General features: G+C 40.4%; 1 protein-coding gene across 1 annotated transcript; it reads left to right on the forward strand.

Moving 5' to 3' along the window:
* Positions 1-24: 24 nt before the first annotated feature.
* Positions 25-20,395, forward strand: CHIC1 (cysteine rich hydrophobic domain 1). The gene is made up of 6 exons (XM_015860499.3): positions 25-252; positions 6,810-6,864; positions 13,079-13,234; positions 15,250-15,306; positions 15,539-15,598; positions 16,388-20,395. Exons 1-6 carry the CDS (start codon positions 47-49, stop codon positions 16,436-16,438), a joined length of 585 nt encoding a protein of 194 aa, XP_015715985.2. The 5' UTR covers positions 25-46; the 3' UTR covers positions 16,439-20,395.
* The last annotated feature ends 89 nt before the right edge of the window (positions 20,396-20,484 follow it).

Consider the following 20,484-nt stretch of genomic DNA (forward strand, 5'->3'; position numbering starts at 1 on the left):
CGTCGCTCCGCCCCGTCCCCTCTCAGTGCGCAGACGTGGGGTTGAGATGAGCGTGCTGCTCCCCAACATGGCGGATTTTGACACGATCTATGAGCTGGAGGAGGAGGAAGAGGAGGAAGAAGATGATGATGAAGAGGAGGAGGAAGAGGAGGAGTCGTCCGAGCCTGAGCCCGTGGTGCGGAGCCAGGAGTTGCCGCGGCCTCGCGATGCGCCGGATCCTGTGGTGGTGCGGGGCGCCGGGCACATCACCGTGTAAGGAGCGGGGGCTGCGGGGCGGGCAGGGCAGGGGGGAGCGGGGGTCGGAGCAATGGGGGCTGTGAGGGGCGGCGTGTCACCGTCCCACCGTCTCACCTTCCAGCTGTGGCGGCCCTGCTCTGCTGTTCGTCCCTCCGTTCAGAGGGAAGGTGCCGGCCCACGGGGCTGCCGCAGCTCGGGGCGATCCGGCAGCTGAGGTCCCGGGGTGGCCCTGCGTGCTCTGCCCTGTGTGCTCTGCCCCGCTTCTCTGGCTGCCGAGTGTCGGTGCTCTCAGCCGCTGCCCTCCACGCGGCCTCACCGTTTTGGCCGCTGGTCCAGCCGGGCTGTGGAGGCCCCGGCGCTGAGCTGTGCTGCTGGGGGGCACGAGCAGCCGCGCTGTCATATACCGACCCCAAACTTCCCTCAGAGTTGTGCTCAGTTTAAGCGTTTTCCTCATTGCAGTGCACCACGAGGCGCAGTGTTTGCTGCCCGTCTGAATAGTTGGAGAGAGCCGCGATGTAAATGCGGAATGTCCAGTTGGTTTTGCGTTCTATCCCCACTAGCACAACAGTGTGTGCCCATACCGAGTTGTTAGGGGTTACGCTCATTTATGTAACAAAAAGAGTGGGACTGAAACTTTCACATTGAAGGGATCCATCAAGCTTGTATTACTTTGGGTCTGTCTGTGGGTTGCATAAAAGAACGCACGTTTCTCTCTGTGAATAGGTGCAGTGTGGTGTAGCTTTCTGCAGCAAAGGCACTGGGTGGGGAAGGCTCTCATCCTAGGAGAACTAATGTTGGAGTTGCTGTGTCCGCCATGTAAGTGTGAAGCAGTTTGCTGAGCCGGTGCCATGGGTGGCTGCTCTGCTGCACTGCTGTGTGCACTGTGCTGACCCCACGCAGCATGCGGCCTGACTGCAGGAGGGATGTAGCTTCAGTGAAATGACCAGAGTAGCATATATCTGCTTTATTAGCTATCTGTTTTTAAGTACTGAACAGAAAAGAAATACATTTCACACTCTGCTTTGTCTGCTATGAAGCTTTCAGTGTAGTAGCAATGTTCCTCAAAGTTCCTTTGTGGCTCCATCACCTTTTGGAGACAGGCAGGGGCACCTCCAAGGGTTGTCAGCTAGTGGTGTCGACATGAAAAGAAAGCAATAATTGTAAATGATGTGGGAATGGTGAGCTAGAATACTGCCCATGTAAGTACCTGGCCTGAATTCCCACCTGCCTTATTTTCCCTTTCTTCCACTCCTCCCAACTTCCTTCCTGTCACAACTGTACCTGTCTGATGGTCCTACACAGCTTTTGTGACAGTTCCTCAAAATCTACACTGCTGAAAACTTAGTGGATGCTATTGGTGAAATGCAAATAGGCTGTGGACCTCTTTAATAAATGGGGCAATATTTGGCTTCCTATAGATTTTCTGCTTACTGCTGTGCATCAGCTCTGAACTTCAGTCACTTTCTGATCACAGGGATGCTGCATCGTTTGGATTCATCAGGCTTCAGAGGCAGCCTGCTCTACTTATTGATGTGAGACATATCGTGCCCTAAAACTTGTGTTTGTTTTCTGAACCTGTCTGGAATGTTGCTAATAAAAACTTGTGTCCTGACAGAAGTCAGAAACACTCCATTTAAGTAAAGGAAAAAAGAGAAGCATTTCTTTTTAAAACGAGCAGTCTATTATTTTATTTCAGATATTTTCTGTTCCTCTCCTGACACTGGCACCTACTTGGATATTTACATAGAGAAGGATATCCTCTAACTCTAGGGTCATCCAGCTTTTCATTTCCAGTCCACATTTACAGCCAATTCAAACTACATGTTAGTTTCTTGCATGAGAGTTGTTATGACCTTGTCAGTGAGTTGTTTGACCCTAACAGAGTTACCCTGCAGTCTCCAGCCGCACTAAAAGTAAATTCCAGGAATGTTTTTAGCAGGATCTTGCTTTTTCTACTGACTGTTTGCTAACCTTTCACCCTTGTGCATGGTAAGAGTGAGTGTATAAACTGGATTTGTTTTGTTTCTCACTGCAAGAGCATTTAGGAAAGCAGGTAGTGGAGTTTGTGCTCATCTTGTTCAGCACTTGCTGTAGAAGATTCTCATCTTAGGAAAGTTAATTAGCCATCTTAATTTTAAGTAAGCTTCAGAATTTTAGTGCAGAGAAATCACTGCAACTCGGTGAATGCCTTTTGTTGCGTCTAGAATCCCATGTAGCGGAGTTTTCTGTTTTACTCCGTAAGTTAGTGTTACTCTGATGGTGTATCGAAGTGTCTCAACGGAAACATTTGTAATGAAAACTGTGTCAAAGCAACAACTGTAACTTTCAGAAACAGGGCAGGAAACTTCACTGAGGAGTTTGGGTTTTTCTGACATACTGACACACATGAGGCAGTGAAATAGGACATGGAGCCTCTTTTTGCCCTTAGCCTTCTGCTTGTGATTCCTGCTTAGGTCTGCAAACTTTCTAGTGTTGGATATAAGTTAACTTTTGTTCTTCCATGGTGTTCCCTTTAGGAGTGCCTGACGGACCTACGATGCATCAGGTGCTGATGAAAAGTGTATTATCAAGGGTTGGAAAAGACAGGTGCTCTCAGTTGTGAAGAAAGGAGATATTTGGTTGTCTCCTATTGTTCCCATCTACACATCTTCTATGTATTCAGAATTGCAAATGACCTCAAGCTACCACAAGTTCTCAATAAGTTAGTTCTCCAAACCATTATCTGCAAGGGAGGATGCCCTTTAGTAGTTCTGTTGCCTTCATAGTAAAGGTTCATAGACTAGAAAGAAATTTCAGCTCAGTGCTCTTTGCTGAATGCTTTCTTTATTCAGTGACTTTGAACAGAGCTGAGGTGGTGCCTCTACAAAGGAGGTGTGTGGTGAGCTGAGTTCATCTGTTCCAGATAGGTTAAACTTATGCTGGATCAGGTGTGGGGAAGGGAGCCGTGCAAAAAGGAAACCAGAGAGCCTGTCACAGGAGAATTGACTGAATAGTTTTAGTTTGCATAGTGTAAGACTGATTACTGTCTGTAAATACAGCAGTGGGATAAGCAAGAATGAAAGACTATTGAAGTCAAAAGGAAAAAGCTCAAGACTCTGTAAATACGTCCATTCTAGATATAAGTGCATTTCTGTTGCAGTTGTGGGGACAGGAGACCTTGTTTCTTGCAATGCTTTGTAAAGCAATCTCTAACGTGATCCCTATTGCAGCTAGGATTTACAGGTGCTGATCCAGAGCTTTCTTTTCCAGCTTTAATGTATGAGCTTTTATTTACATCTGCCACTGAGAAACTGCATTCCCTCCACTTTACAAATGGGCAAAATAAGATGATGGGGCTTCTGCTATGCCACGCTTCAAAACAAGGAACAAAAGAGACCAGAAATTGAGGTCAGCCTTGTTCCGTTCCACTGCTGGAGCCTGTTGGGCAATGGGTCCTTGCTTTTAGAGGGATGTCATCCAGAGAGAAAATTCCAGCAAAAGTGTGTGAGTGACTTGATGTGAATTGCTGAGTGTTGGACCTCGCACACTTTACACTGAGGGCGCAGTGAGAGTGCTCAGAAATAAGTGGCCACCAACTGATGTTTTAAATAATTGAACGGACCCATACTGCAGTTTATTTTGCATCGCTATTTTTAAAGCATACTGGATTTTACAGGATAGCAGAGGCAGAATCGTGTTATCAGTTATTGCTATGAATGAACTTACTTTGGAAGGCCTAGGGTATTTCTTAATTAAAACTTCAGGTCTTTGCCTTATTGAAAGCGCTTACAAAGCTGTAGAACTCTGTGATGTTCTGCTTTAACCATTATTGCCAGGAACAAATACATTTTGTTTCTTGAGTCTCGTACCCCACTTAATAAAGGTTTCATCCTTCTGAACTCCACGGTGTCACTCCATGGTGACTCAGTGGGAGCACAGCCTGCATAACCTCTGCAGATGGCTCTGTGAAACTGAATGTAGTGTTATAGCATGGCATAGTTGTGTTTGCAGGGTAGCCAAAGCCTCTAGAACTCTTTCAGCCATTTGTGGGTCAGTGTAAGACAGATGCATTTCTGTAACTGAGGCGTCTTGGTCACGTTAAATCTGAGTGGACTCTTGTGGCAACTAATACAAGTTGTGGTTTTCTAAATATGTTTCAAGACATGGTCAGCCTTCAGATTTAACCCTATAACATGCATTGTGCTCTTGCTATGATCTGAACAGCGTAAGTCAAAAAACACTCATTTGTTTTATTTTCTTGGGAAACTGGTAGTACAATGGGAATTTTAACGAGTAGATGTGAGCAGTGAGATGAAAGATGCTGCCTGTGGCTCAGGAAGTTTTTCAACTACAAACTGTTGAAGGTTTGAATTGCAATCTGGGGCAACAGTACATCAAGTTTGCAGGCTTTTTCCTTCTGCCATTCCCTGAGCATCTGCTGCTGGCGCTGTGAGAATCAGTGTTGTGATTTAAGTGGGTCTTTGGCACCAGTTAGAGCAATTCGAGTCTGTGACATGGGTGAATAATTCTGCAAAACTTCCATAGCATTGTAGAATATCTCAAGTTAGAAGGGACCCATAAGGACCATCGAGTCCAACCCCTGGCTCTGCACAGGACCACCAAGGCAGAGCATTATCCAGATGCTTCTTGAACTCCAGCAGCTCAGGGCCGTGCCCACTGCCTTGGGGATGTTCCATGCCCACCACCCTCTGGGGATGTAGGAATGTTAGTCTGTTCTGCTTTTTTGTTTGTTTGACCAACTTACTTGGAAGATTTCATCTTAAAAAAGACAAGCTACAGAATGTGGAACTGGCCTGCAGGTTACACTGTCAGAAAATGAAAATGAGTTATATCAGTTTCCTCTTTGTTTGCTTAATATCATACTGTGTTTACTTTTTGCATTTACAGCAGTCATTTAACATCACGGCTTTCCAGTTGACTCGGACATGCTGTAGCCAACGCTGTGCTGCTGTTCAGTTCACTCACATTGACCTCCAGAAAATTTCCAATGAAAGTATGTTGAAGGAAACACAAGTGGCAATTGATCATAGTGCTTAGAAAAGCAGAAGTGAGAGAGGTTGACAGACAGCTCGGTGAAGGTCTGATCGTTGGTGGTTTTGTAATATTTACACAGATAGCATGCTAACGTGCTGGCTTTTACAGGTGCCAAGGCTCTGACTTAAGTTAGCAACTGAAGAACTTGATGTCACCAGCGCTGCTGACAGACATCTTGATTAGCTCACTGGATTGCTGAGGACAGCACAGATTTTTACGCTTCTCTCACCCTTCAAGTTTATGTTTTACTTGTACTGCTAAGCAAGTGCCATTGCTGCTTTGGGTAACTGACTTATTTCAGGGTGCATGTGTGCTGTGTGGTGGTAGGGGACCTACACTTGGGCAGTGTCAGTGTTCGTTGGGGTGGCCAGTGAAGAACGCTTCATTGTTGGTTGAGAGGAATGCTCTTTGCCCACAAGGGTTTGTTTCTATGGTAAATATTATAATATCAAATATTCCTGCTCATCTCTATGGCTGTGATTCTTTTGTTTTCTGTTTGCTTTGAACAAAAATGTTCAGGAAATGGTTTATCAGGGCTGGCAGAACTTGACGTGCAATGCATTTCACTTTACAAGCTTTACAGGAAGCTTTCTTTGAATAGAGACACTGGAGCTGAGTGACCAGTTGCTATTGTTTCGTTACTGAATTGCAAAGGTTAGAATTCAGATGAGATGGAGAGGACAGAAGATCAGAACATTTTATTTCACAGAAACTCACGGGCTTATTATCAGGGTTCAGTTAAAATTTCTTGCCTATATGTATGCTTTAAATACAACAAAGTAAGCTGTGCTTTCAGCATCCTACTGACCTACACAAGTAGCTCCTTGACGTGGGCAGTTGTCGGTTCAGTAGGTTTGGATCTCAGAGCGACCTGGGTTTTCAAGCAAAGCATCTAAATTCCAGAGAACACCTTGCTGCCTGTAGGCTCTGCTGGTTGTAACGAGGATTTGCTGCTTGCAAAGTAAAAGGGCTTCACTGACAGGAGCCACCAGGCATTGCATTAGCTAAGATGGTTTTCTAAAGTTCATGGTTGCTTGAAACCACTGGATGTGTGGGCCCCTATGTGTTTGCATGAGATAGTTTAACTCAGATCCACGCAGATTTTAATGGTGTGATTATAAATTTTCCAAAGTGGTGAATGGTTGCCTTATTAGTAGCTTCATTTTGTTGCATGTGAATGAATTGCATGAGTAAGAAAAACAGCAATGAAAAGATTGGCTACAACTTGGAGGTTCTTGGTTTTTTCTTTAAGAAAGAAAAAATGGAATCTTACTGCTGTCCAATTGTCAAATGTTTTTGTGCTCTTAGTGGCTTGAAGGTATTGCAGTAAAGCAACAAGCTATATTATCCCTTTTTGTCTTATGAATAATACAGAAGGACTTATATAAAAATAGATTGAAAGCTAATAAAGTAATGTACATGTAAAGGCAAAAGAAATAGTTTTTCTTTAAAAACAAAACGACATCTATTGCATTTTTATTAAGGGAAACAAAATAAGTTAGGTGGAACATATTTTTTTTGTCTCTTTTGTTTTCAAGGTTTGGCTTGAGCAACAAGTTTGATACAGAATTTCCCTCTGTTCTGACAGGGAAGGTAAGTGTGAGATTAAACTGTTCTTTTAAATGGAAAGCTCCAGTGCCTCCAGTGGTTTTTGTGTTACAAATATGTGCCTATGAATCCAACACAACTGGTTGCAGGCCAGCACTGCACTGAAGGCTGCTAAATTAACTCTGTCCTATATGAAATAGCTGGTTGAAGACCAGTCCCTACAGCAAAGATAGTTTGCAATGACTGTCGACTTTACTGATGTTCTGAGCACACCGTGATACTGTTCTCATGTAGGCAATCTGCGTAAAAGCAAGACTTGCACTCCCTTGCTTCATAGGTGCCTGCAGTTTGTGCTGCATCCTGTGCAAACTAAACTATTTCAGGTACCAGACCTCATTTTTCAATCGGTCTGTCAAGTCCTGAGATTATTTTTAGACAGATCTCTAGAAGAGAATCTATTTGATCTGAAGCTTAATGGAATTAAACATGGCCTCAAGTCTGCAAGTGAAGCAGGGTTTTTTTAGAACGTTTTCTGAAATACAGTAATTGTGTCTTCTGCAAATTTGTTGGGACAAATCTCAGCGTTCCTCTGCAGTCTTGCTGTGTTGCTAAATGCAATTTAATAAATATTCATTTGTAGCTATTTATTAATGAAAACTTGTAGCAAAGCTCTCGACTTTTAAATTCTTTTCATAATTCTGCTTTCGTTTTGTTTGCTTGGGTTTTTTCATTGTGTTTTAGACTTTTTTCCCCACCTTTTTATTTTTTCATTCAGCTGTTTTAGCATACAGTGCTTTTCTTGTGCTTCGTTTTGTCATCCTCTTGCGTATCTCTTCCAGAATTTGAGAGAAAAAAGGTACTTGGCTCTTGCTGCTTTCTCTAAGGACATCCCTTACGGCTGCAGCCTCCCCAGCCTCTTGCAGTCCCTGTTTTCGCAATGCGCAGAATGCAGCTGAAGCCTGTGGAGGTTTCCCCCCCTCTGGTGGCACCCTGGTTCTGCCAAACCCATCTGGGATTTTTCTCCTTCATTTTCACCTCCGAGCATAATGAATAAAACACTCGTGGTGAATTTGCCCAGCGTTTTTGACAGCGGTCCAGTCATTGGCTGGACAAGCTGCTAATTTGGGTGTTAAAAGCCAACCTGTAAAGTCTGGCCTTGTTTCAGAATCTCACTGGGAAAAATGGGAAGGCTCGTTGACTTAACAGTGCCTGATGCACGGGCTGGCGATAACACAACTTGCATCTCACTGCTTTGCATGTCTGAAGTTTGTTTCCTGTAAAGCTCTTTCAGATTGCTGAAAAGCCATGGAATAATTTTTGGGAAGAGTTCTGTTCTTTTAATTAAGTGGTAGTTTTCTGTAAGTAATCCTATATTTTAAAAGAAAAAAAAGCAACCACTACCCTGCCCCAAAATATGTTCATTCTAATACAAGCCTTAGTGCCAGTCTAATACAAGCCTTAGTTCCCACTTGATTGATTTCCTGTTAAATAAGCAGTGAGAAATGGATGTTATTACAGGATGTAAGTTAACAGGTGCAAAAGTTTCGTTTAAACTTCAGTTCACTGCTTGGGTTTAATTTAGCAAAGAGTGAAAAGGGGACGTTCTTTTACCTGACACATGAGTGTTGACTTGGTGCCTATGGGTGCGCTGCTTACGGTGAGAATTCTGATAATCCAGTTACTTTTTTTCCCCCATGTGTGGATTGATGGGTTTTGAGGAAAATGACTGAAAATAAATCCAACTTTCACCAATCAGATGAGCTAATAAACAAATCCTTAATGCTTCCCACACATGCTTGTGAAAGGTGGTAAAAGCCACAGCTGTGGCTTGTTGGGGTTTTTAATACTTTCATAAACTGCCAGAAATGAATAATCTGCTTCTTCCTCTGGTAATGGCAATCCATCACCTTTACTGCTGCTGAAAATCAAAACCCAGATTTTTTCCAGTAAGTGTTCTTCAAATACCCTGATCAATAATTCACAGCAGGCATTGTGGTCTACTGATGTATCGCTTGAAGGACTTTCTTCTTCTTCTTTACTTTTGATGAAATCTGTTTCTGAATAGCGTGGTGGCTGTTTATATTCACCATTTTCTATTCAAATGTTTACTGCAAGACTGCATTAATACATAGTGATGGTTGTCATACTTGGAGAATGTCCACATGATGTTAAGTTAAAGACTTTGTTGTCCACTGTGAATTGATACTAATAATATAATTCCTTTGCTAATACAGTGTAAAAGATGAAGCTGTTCCATGGAGTTGATGGACTTCTCTGTTATGCTGGTTTTCTTCTAAGAAATTCAGGATGAGGATTTAGGTTTTTAAACAAAGGATGAAATCATGAAATTTAGATCTATGTTCCCATGTGGTCCTTGGGAATTTACTTAAGTTTCCTGACCCTTGGTTTGGTTTTCATCTGCATCATGACTCTGGTAAACCTTGCACTAATTTTATCCCATATCTTTTTCCTATGAAATATACTTCTTTACCCACCTTCTTCTTCCTCCTTAATTCTGCAGATTCTCCAGCAGTTGTTGTAAATTAGCATCGAGCTAAAATGCCTGTGAGTGCAGCTTAAATATTGAGGTGGTTGCGTATGTTTGAGGAAATAACGTGGATAATAAAACAATAAAGAAAGTATCAGTTAGGGCAGATATTTGGTCTGGTTAATTCAGCTCGTTTGGCTTAATGTTTATCTTGCAGGATAAGAAGCAAATATCAGCTGGTGTATAAATACAGAGCTCAGCTTTCAGGAGCATTTTGGACAAAATTTAGTAAGCCAAGATTTGATGTGCATAATAAAGGGGAAGTAATTAACTTGTAGTAATTGGCTTAAATTTCAATTCTGGCTAAATTCAAATTCTGCGTCCTATGGTTTTGTAGGGTTGTTCTTTTAAAAGAATACATCTAAAATGGGTTTTTAAACAGCTCTGTTGGCAGCTATTCTGGAATGAAGTAGAACTTCTAGTGCTAAAAGTTTCTCTTGCTGCCCTGAGTTTTAAACCTGACTTATAAAAACAATACTTTGTGTGAGGAATTGTTCCAGGTGACAAGAAAGTGATGGAGCCTTAAGAGAAAAAGTGGAGTTCACAGAATCACAGAATGACCCGGGTTGGAAGGGACCTCAAGGATCATGTAGCTCCAACCCCCCTGCCTAGCAGGGTCAAAAGTTTCCTGCCCCAAACCTAAAACAATCAGGGTCTCATACAGAGATTGCTGTGCAGTGTAGGTAAATGTAAGCCGTAAAATGTGCTCTTGCTATTGTGATCCCGTTGCAGTGTGATTGATAGGGTTTGTGATCATGATTGAAGGAGGAAGATCGGGCCTGCTGGGCTGGACTTGCTCTCTTCCTGTGTTTGCAGATTCTCTAACATCCTGTTGTAAAATATTATAACACTCCCTCCTTCCCTTTTATGTCTTTTTTTCCCCCTTGGAGACCAGAAAGGACCCAGGGTCTCTTTACAAGGTGCACTGCACAGCCAGGAGCTATGTGTTTATCTCATTCTTTTCCAGACTCAGAAATTCAACAAGTGACATTCCAAAACTGCTCAAAACTAGGCTGTTAGTGAGCTTTCTTTGCTCAGTAGCTGCTCTTCATTGTTTGTTTTAAACACTTTGACATTTTCTACTAACCCTGCAGTGTCTTTATCTGCAAAAAAGGCAGGATTTAAAATGATGTCAAAAAATCAGCAGCATTCTTTTGTGACTGTTTGATTCTAAAAGCATTTTCTTGCTGAATAAGAACAATGTCATTTTATTTACAGATATTTCATTCTTTGTCGCTGTAGCAAGACTGAGCTGTAAACTGAAAGGAACAAACTGGTTTTGCTTGTCTTTAGCACAGAATGAGGCTTATCTTGGTCACTGATTAGTTTAGCTTCAAATGAAGATGTCACTGACAGACAGGAGTATTTATAATGATAAGGTGTCTGCAATGGAGAAATACACCCAGCAGTTTGGGTTTGCTGAAGCAAACTCCAGTAATTTCATCTTGTGCTGTAGTTAAGAGATAGACCTTTATAGAAGTAGTTGGTGCATTAACAGGTAGTAGCTGTGCTGTGCTAATATGACAATAGCCCAAGTAGGATCTGTGTTTCTTGGCACCCAAAATTTGTTTCTAGTTTAGCCGTGTGCAGTGCTGTGCTTATGACAGCATTACACTGCTGTTCTTATAATGCAGCATTGTGCTGTTTGATAACGGGACCGGCAGGCAAAGAATCTAGTTGCTTTCTTTCATGTTGGATGATGACAATTATGGTTATAAAGTTTGTTGATGATATACAGAACTCAAGACTGCAGATCCAGTGTCTTCAATAGGTTTGTACAGCTGTGTGTGGGGGTGAGGCGTGCTGTTGTGAAGGTCCAGTCAACTTTGTGAGTGATACAAAAGGAACCATTCTCTTTCCTTAGTGGGCTTCATATCACAAGTACTAATAGGGTCAAGAAAAAATAGATTATTACTTTTCAAGTAAACAGATAGGGTGATGCATGTACAAATTTCAGCAAACTTTCTGAAGATGGACCTAGTTTTGTATAAATGAATGCTAAGAACACAACTTGCATGTGAACTTCCTTGAGAATTCTCAAGGAGCTGTGCTTTGTTCGAGCATCTGAGTTTGATTCACTTTGAATCTGATTGCAGAAGCTGAACTCCTGTACTGCTGTGATACACACCATACAACCAGTCCTGTCGTACTTACTACCCATCTTGCTCCCGTAGTGAATCTGAAGTGGTCTTACTCACATGCATCAAATATTTGGGGTTTCCTAAATATAAGAGATGCTGCTGGCAGAGATCTGCAAAGCCTTCTGTTTTGAATGCTTGAAAGTACAGGCTAAGTTTCCACATCACAATGTATTTTTTTCCTCTTGTTCATTAAAAACATCCCAATGCTATTTCTTTTTGCTCATTTATTTGTTTAACTGGGATATTTGTTGTAAAATACATTTAAACATTGATGTACCATTTAGTCTAAGGAAAATGTTTGGACTTGCTTCATTTGTATATGTAGAAAGAAGTACAAGAAGGACATTTCTATACTGAGGAAACAAAGGTAGTCTGTATAACTGCAGAATAAGTGATTGCTGTGTAGTTATTCATTCCTGCTATAAAATAATCACAATGTTAACTGTAGGTCTGGCTAACGTACAGACCCAGCTGACCTCTCACTCTGTACTGGGTGGTGATCTGAATGGCCAGGAAACAGATGCTCTGTATTTACTCCCTTTCCTGCAGTGCTTTAATCAAGTTAGTTCTTGTGATAGGTGGAGGTGGCAGAACCAGGTTGTTGCTGCTTCCTGGCTGCTGGATTCATCTCTTCAGAGCAAGGAGGCACTGCTAATTAACGTCTTTTTTCCCTCCTTGTTTGTGGAATCAAAGGAAAAGAGTCAGACTTGATGGTTGGAAGGTTTATGTAGGAGTATAATAACTTGGTATGTAGATCCGTTCTAGGCAGGAGATTCTTCAACATGGCAAGTAGGAAGGAAAGATTTTATTGTTATTTTGGAGTTGTTACATCTGGCTTTTCATGTCTGTTGAAGTTGGATCTCACTGTTCTGCTTTGTGTGTCCAGCTCTGGGCTTTGTTACAGTTAGGAGTGCCATCCTGGATTCAAGTTAGGGATCCATTTACTGTCTTACAGCTACTTGTTATTTAGGTACTGTAGGGAGATGGTTGGTTAGGAGTATGTGGGTAGGCAGCGGTCCACCAAGCACAGTGTAGATTTGGTATGAAAGTAAATTGGAGATATCATCCTTCTTCAATGCACGCAACAGTGCTTTTGCTATGAAGTAAAAACCTATTACTCCTTATTCTGTTGGGAACAAAATAGCCATCATTCTTCTTTTCTTTTTTTTTTTTTTTTTTTAATTTCATTCCTTTCTTTTTTCCTTATTTATTTATTTATTTATTGTGGTCAGCGTAGCTAGGATGTTGCATGGCCGTGTTCCACTTTTTAGCCTTGTTAGGGACCTCCGTGTTATCAAGTCTATTGACCTATGATATAATAAATAAGGATGAGGCTGTTCATCTAAGCTGCACTGGGCTTTTTAAGGCAAATTTTTGCAGGGCTCGCACCGTAAATTAATTTGTTTCAGGAAAATGACTTTTCACTCTCCCTGGGTGACTGTTGTTTTGGAAGATGGAGTCATGTTGCATAATGGAATTACATTGCATTTACATTTTAATCTATAAAGGCTATTCTTGAGAAATAACATCTGTAATGGAATCCCACTGAAGTTCAGCACTTCTGTTGCAGGTTGCCCCAGAAGAATTCAAGACCAGCATCAGTCGTGTGAATACCTGTTTAAGAAAGAATCTTCCTGTCAATGTAAGATGGCTGATCTGTGGCTGTCTGTGCTGCTGCTGCACACTGGGCTGTAGCCTGTGGCCTGTAGTCTGTCTTAACAAAAGAGTGAGTACGTTTTTCGTTTGTCTTATTTTCTTGATTTTGCAGTTTCTGATAGCATTAAATAATGTTGAATAGCATCATCCCTGTTCCAAAGCCCTTTTCTTTATCTCACTTTCAAAAGCTAATTCAATTTTCTACTCCTTAGGAAACAGGAAAAAAAAGCATTTCTTAATGAAGCAAATGATAACAAATTGCCAGTTGAATTGATAGTCAAGGGTATAGCTTAGCTAATCTTACCTCAGTTCAAAGAATGAGGTGTTGTATAGGAGAACCTAAATTTCCAGGGTTTTTAAAGCTCTAAAAATTGAATTAATGAGCACAGACCAAAATGCTGAGCCTCAAAAGTTGCCTGAACTACAGTGAGTATTTCTCCTCCTCTCCAACAAATTTTTGCTAGAAGACAATGTTTATTATTATTATTATTATCTCTAATAGATATCATAATGTTTCTGCTCTGTTATTTGTTTGTCATACTTTACTGTGTTATTTCTATTAAGAACAAGCAGAGGAATGGGCTTGATATGTAGAGATGGAATATTTGCAGTTTTAAAAGCAAATTTCATTTCCCTGTGCAACTGCAAAAATAAATGTCCATGTGAGGTTGTAGTATTAATATCATTCTCAAATGTATGAAGGGTATGAATGTATGTACATGACTGTATCTGTGATTTGGGCACTGTAAGAATCCAAAGTTGTTCTTGATCTCTTGTGGAGGATTGAGCCAGCCAGTCCCTGAGCACACAGCAGCCCTTTGCTCACTTCGTCTCTATCAGGACTAGACAGAATTCAAAGAGCAAAAGCAGGAAAAACTCAGGTTGACATTAAAAAAACAGTTTAATAAGTGAATGAAAAAAAGGAGAAAAACCCAAGAGATGCAAAGACAAGTCACTCCCTACCTCCCACCAGCAGAGCAATGCTCAGCCTTTCTCTGTGCCATGACAGCCCTGGTTTTGTTGCTGAGCGTGGTGTTGTGTAGCCCTTAGGTCAAACTGGGGCAACTGTCCCAACCTCTTGCCCACCCCTGAGGGAGTCAAGGTTAGAAATACAGGTCCGTGATGCTGTGCAAGCACAGCCAGACCTCCATCACTGCTGTGCTACCAACACTGAGTCGTTAGATCTATAGCATGGCACTATGCAGGCTGCTGTGATGGATTTAACTGCATCCTAGCCAGTCTATATATATTCATTTAGGGGAAAAAAAAGGCAAGGTCCAGAGGCTGGAATCTGAAATTTAAATGGCGCATGAAGCAATGTGGACTTTTTAACTCTGAGGATGGCTTCATCACTGGAATAATTTGCAAGGAGTTAGTGCATTCTCCATCATTAAGTATTTGACTAAGGATTTGGTATCTTTGCATTTTTTTTTTAATGAAGTAATGTCGCTCACCTACCATTATTAAGTTTGTGAACAAAATACACGTGTGGAATATCATGCAGGTAGTTGAGTAGGTGATCACAGTGGTCCTTCTGTGACAATAGAGGGGAAAAAAAGTAGTTGAAATGTAAAAAATCCTTCTTTCTCCCACAATCATGACAATGGCTTCTGCTTGAAATGGGCTGCTTTCTTCAAACTAAGATCCCTTTTGTAGGTATAAGCTAAGGAAGCAGATGTATCTTCTATCCAGGGTTTCACCTGTGTATTTTAATAGTTGCCATGATCTTATACAGTATTCTGAGTATTGTGGGAGCTCTTTGTAGCTGTAAGCCTCATTGTAAACCATTTATAATATCAGAGTGAAGTCTGTAATTGGACCGTATTTTAAGGGCACTTGTAGAAAAAGTGGCATGTGTTCCAGTTCTGAGCTTTGTGGTTTTTTGTTGGTTGTTTTCTGATGCTGAGGATCAGAAGTCCTATCACTTCAGCTTCCCATTTACAAATGTTCAACTGTTTAGTTCTACTTCTATGCAACTCATTTATTTTAAGTGACTCTTGAGCCAGAAATGCAGTAGTGAGGTTCTTCTGGATGAGGCTGGCTCTACTGCACCATTCCTAATACAATCTTGACCTATTTTTCTAGACTAGAAGATCAATTCAGAAGTTATTAGAATGGGAAAATAACAGACTATATCATAAGGTAAGAAGTTAGAGTGCTTGTTTTCTTCACTTTTAAGTAGAAGACATTTTTTTTTGCATAATTGGCATGTAGGAATTTTACTGTCTCATTATAATTCCATACTTTCTGCATGTTAAATCTCATTGTCTGAAGTGTTACAGATCTAAACGATTAGACACTGCTTATGCTTGTTACATTAGTTATCAAAGTAACATTGTAGTATGTGTTAATCCTCTGATAATTACTTTCTTAGCTTGGCTTGCACTGGAAGCTGAGTAAAAGGAAATGCGAAACTAGCAATATGATGGAATATGTAAGTATTATTTCTGTTATTTATTTGGTATTCAACATCCTTTATTTTATAGTGATTTGTTAACTTACCAGATTTTCACTTATCTGAATAAGCTCTCATAAAAAGCAGCAGTTGTTTGATATACACCTATGAAGGCCAGCTTTAAAGAGTGGCCACGTCATATCTTAAAATGGAGAAATTGTCACTGCTGAGCTTGTTCTCCATTCGTAACAATGCTGTGTTTGTACTACAGGTACACTTTGATCAGTAACTGATAACAAGGAAGGCCCACTGGGTCTTCGTGCCTTACTCTCACAGCAGTCCATAGTTCTTTAGCACTTACCCACCTTTCCTATTGCTACTTATAGTTACTTTGATTCAGCTTGTTGGTACGGATATACTGCATGTTTTGTAGTAGTGTATTTTTTTATCAGACCGTGGATTTTTATTTATGTATTTTAGTCTTGGCTCCTGCTCTCATAAACATTTAACCAAGATAGTCCATTTAGGAAAGTGGAATTTCAAATATTTTTGATATCCTACCATTCTCTGATCCACTTTCATGTATAACTATGAATATTGCCTATGCTTGAAGAGAAAGGCGAATCACTCCCCAAAAGACAAGAGTTGATAAGTTGTGTATTTCTAAATAACCTGAATCTTCTTCGATACTTTGGATAAAGATTCCTTATAAAATAATCTTTAGGTAGTATAATCCTACAAACCAGCTAATGTTGCACAGAAGTTATGCTGAACATTTGAAGTTGCTGATTACTCTGTTCTGTTCTTGTCTTTTCCCTTTTTCAACAGGTAATATTAATAGAGTTCTTACCAAAATATCCCATATTTCGACCCGACTGAGGAACCGCATTTGGTCTTTCACGTTACCTGTCATTTTCTACCCTTAGTGCCTTGTAGATGATTTTGGAAAGAAGATGGTCTACTTTGCTGTGATTTACAAAACGTTCTTCAGTAGAGTTACCTTCCTTGCGATGTTACTTTTTGTTTGACAACAATTTGCACATTTTTTTAAATGTTAAACGAGGCTTCTGTGTTGCACTCTGAATTTTTAACATGAACAGAAACTGAGATAGTTGCCACTAGGGATCTAACATCAGTGCTGCTTTAACTCGTTCTGAGCATGCTGCCTTATTAATTTCTATGTTTAGCGTGTATCCTCAAATGTGCGCCCTGATGCTGTGTCATACTGTATTTCATTCTGAACGTTGCAATCCTATAAGCCCCTCAGTAGAAATGTCCAGGTAAGCGTCTAATAGTAAAGATTTTAGTGTCACTTGCTTGCATAGGACTTGCAATTAACAGCACTGGTTTTGTCCTGCACTTTGCAAAATCATCATTTACATTAGGGGGGTTAATTCTTTTACCCACTATAGATTTGTAAATATTGACTCTTTGCATAATGTAAAGCGTGGTATGCCAAGGTTTACAGAATGTAATATAGCTCTTGTTCTATTACCAACAGTATGGCATAGTTTTATTCATGACATTTGTTATCATCCCTCTGATTGTATAGACCCATTCACGTACTGTTTTTATGGTAAAGCCATAATGAGTTTGTACATATTGTCAGATGTGTAGGGCTCAGTTGCACTTTTGTTTAGTAAATGGGTGACAAATGTGTAGCATTTGTTTGTTGGTTGTTGTTTGGTTTATGTTTTTGTTTTCTTTCTTTTCAGTATTTCAGGTGTTATTTGTGGCACTTGAAATGGGAACCTTATATACTGTTTATCTTTTGAAACAATTACGTTTATGGGGAGATGGCGGCTGCTATTAGCAAAGCATCCCAAAGCCCACTTCTTACATTTACAGTATCTGAAACTCAGTTTCTGTGGGTCGTTTTGTTTTGTTTTCAGAGTAAGACCAAGTGTATATTGTGATTGGAGAGAGCCGTTACTAAGGAGAAGAATTTGCAACAGCCAAATGAAAGTTGAAGTAACAGTGAATATTTCTATAGCATGGCAATACTTCAGCATTGTAACAGTTAAATGGTATGGCATCCCTTTCTAGCAGAAATACTTTCTGTCTACATCAGAGCAGTATTTCAGAATGTGCCGATGGGAAGAAGTACATCAGTCAGATGGGCTCACGTGTATATTTTGGCATTCGGGAACAGTCTGAAGAGCCACAAATGCCTTGTGCAATTCAGAAGCTTTTTTGGACTCCTCCCTGTTTGCTTGATGTCAGGAAGGGAAGTGACCATAGAAAAACTTACTGTAATGCCTAAGCAAGACCATTTGTTCATAGCAAATGAAAGAAAGAAGCAAATGACAATGCATTGTTTCTCACCCCTGTCCCCCTTCCTAGATAGAAGTAAGGAAAAAAAAAAAAGATAACTGATTATCTGCAGGTTGTGATGAATATAATCATAAATGTCCACAGGTATTTCTTTGCAGCATCACAGGTTGCTTTTTAGTTTCAGACTGACTTAGGACTTCCTCTGAATGTATTTGCATCTCTTCAGTGTGCAATATTGTATTAAAACACAGTATTAGTAAAGTCATTACATCCTAATAGCTGTAACGGGCCAGATACCCAGTACACAGTGTTTACAGGCCAGTTTTATATAAGTTGTTACTTGGAATCCAATTTGGAACTTGGAATCCAATGCTCTTCTAACTGTACGGCTGAGTGTCCGGTTCCAGCACTTGCAGTAGTTCCAGATCTCAGACTGATGCTTCAGGCTCTGAAATCTGGATGGTTAGTGCAGAGGTTTTGTTGGACCAGTAGATTGGTAATGACTAACTGATGGATTAAATTTGTAATTTAATTTAATGAATGAAGTGCAGTGTTGTGTGAATTTAACGTGAGCTACACCTTGCAGTTCAGATTTCTGTCATAGAACCGTGCAAAGTATTCTGTCCTTTTTATCTCTATTTTTGTTGTTTAGGATGAGTGTTAACTGGAAGCAGAGGAAATACTTAATGGCAGAAAGAAACGGTGAAAAGCAAACTTGACATAGCACAGTCGGTTTCCCTTAGAAATAAGCATGTGTGGTATAAGTGAAGGGAGCTTAGTTGGACAGGACAATAGAAGTTTCTTACAGTTATTCCAGAGCTTTGTTAGCTATTCTCTTGTGTAAGAAACTCAAAGAAATTTCAGCAGGTTCTTAATTTTTGCTTTTATGTGACTACATTTTCCAAGTGTTTTTTTCCAGCTTAGAGAAGAGGCGAGAGTCTCAGTAAGTGCCAGTGCTGAGTGCTAAGCAGCCCTCGGTCTCACTATGAGCACAAGTCCTCTGCTGAGTCTGTGCTCGTTTCATTGGGTGGAGTTGGGAGTTTTTCAGCTGATCTGTCTTGTTTCAGTGAAATGCTGTGCCAAGCACAGGGAATACCCTGAGTTTCCCACTTAAGCACAGAGTATTTATTTTCAAAGTTTACATTTCAAACACGTATATTCTATACGCTTTACTTTGTCCTAAATTATTAATTGTATTCAAACCGTGAAAGGGGCTTTTCCTGTTATGTTTTAATAGGCACTTAAAAACGCGGCCATAGAACAACTAGTAGAGTATGAGAGCTGAAACAGAAGTTTACATCACGCTCCTTGTTTTAATAGGAAGATAAATTTGCATTTAAATACAAAAGCAGCACGCAGTATTACATTTGCATCTGAAAGACAGGTTTAATAGCTCATTTAAAGATGAAAGCAACTGTAAATGGTGCTGTGAACTTTTCTGCCTACAGGTTCTCTTTTGCCTAGGCTGTCCTTTGCTTTAATATGAAACCATCCGGCAGGTAGTTTATATCTCATAAGACTCATTTTGAACAATAAAAAATCAGCATGCGATGGTAGCTCTGTTTACAGAGGATACTTGTTAACTGGAGAAAGCACGCATAGTAATGTAACAGACTGACATGAGCAAAGTGTAATAGAAATGGTGAAGGCAGTGCCTTGACTGGCTTCAATGAAATGAAAGAAAGGAGAAAGGGGAACTGGTAGCAGTACATAGGGTGAGTTTGCAGCCATTTTATACAGCTCTTAATATCATCCGTCTAATCGGTGTTCAGTTTTTCATATAAACATGCTGACGCTTCCCTTAACTTGTATGTGTGAAATGCCTGTTTCTTTGTTTTAAATAGAAAGTTTTTGTATGTGAGGAGCATTAAGGAATACTGCTGAGCTCTTACCTACAGTTCCCCACCCGCTTCTTGTGAAGTTCTTTTACCATGGGAGGAGAAAAGATCTATTTTAGAACATGCACAGGCAAGTCTAGGAAGTGTGGACTGGGCTGTAGGTGAATAACTTGATAAAAAAGAACATTTTTGCTAAAATCTAGAGTGGTATTGACTGGGGGAAAACGTCCCTGTACATTTTATCATAGGTACAAAAAAACACTGTATGCAAAACCATAAATATATGCACATTAGTGCCCCACTATGACAATTAACCATGTTTACTTGTCAACACACTACCATCAGAGCAATAAAAACATCAAGCTATTACAATTCACTGTAAATAAGTGATTACTTCAGTAACGTTGTGTGATTCCTCTGCCATTTTCTTCCGCTCTTGCTGTGTAATGTTACGTGTATGGCTTCTGGAAAGTGCTTTTGTTTCAAGGTGTATGAAACTTTTTAAACCGTCTTAACATTTTTATTCCGTTCACAAGTGAACAGCCACTTTTTTAATAGGACCTCACACTTGGAAAGCTTTATGGTTTCCTTTTCAAATAAAATTCCAAGCTTTGTTTCTACATTTTCCTGCATAGGCTCGTGCCGTTTCAAGGCGTTGGAAGTCAGACGTGCTTAATCACTATGAGACGTTTTTCTTTTAATTAAATTGAAAGGTGAAAACCTCTGAGTAGTGTTGTGTGTTTGTGGTAACAGGGTGCTTTGTGTCTGCCTGCAGGACAAAGCTGGTTATGCATGCAACTGCTACTCATTAGC

The sequence above is a fragment of the Coturnix japonica genome, chromosome 4, assembly GCF_054131305.1.
Source record: "Coturnix japonica strain WE chromosome 4, WE-NBRP24, whole genome shotgun sequence".
Lineage (NCBI taxonomy): Eukaryota > Metazoa > Chordata > Aves > Galliformes > Phasianidae > Coturnix > Coturnix japonica.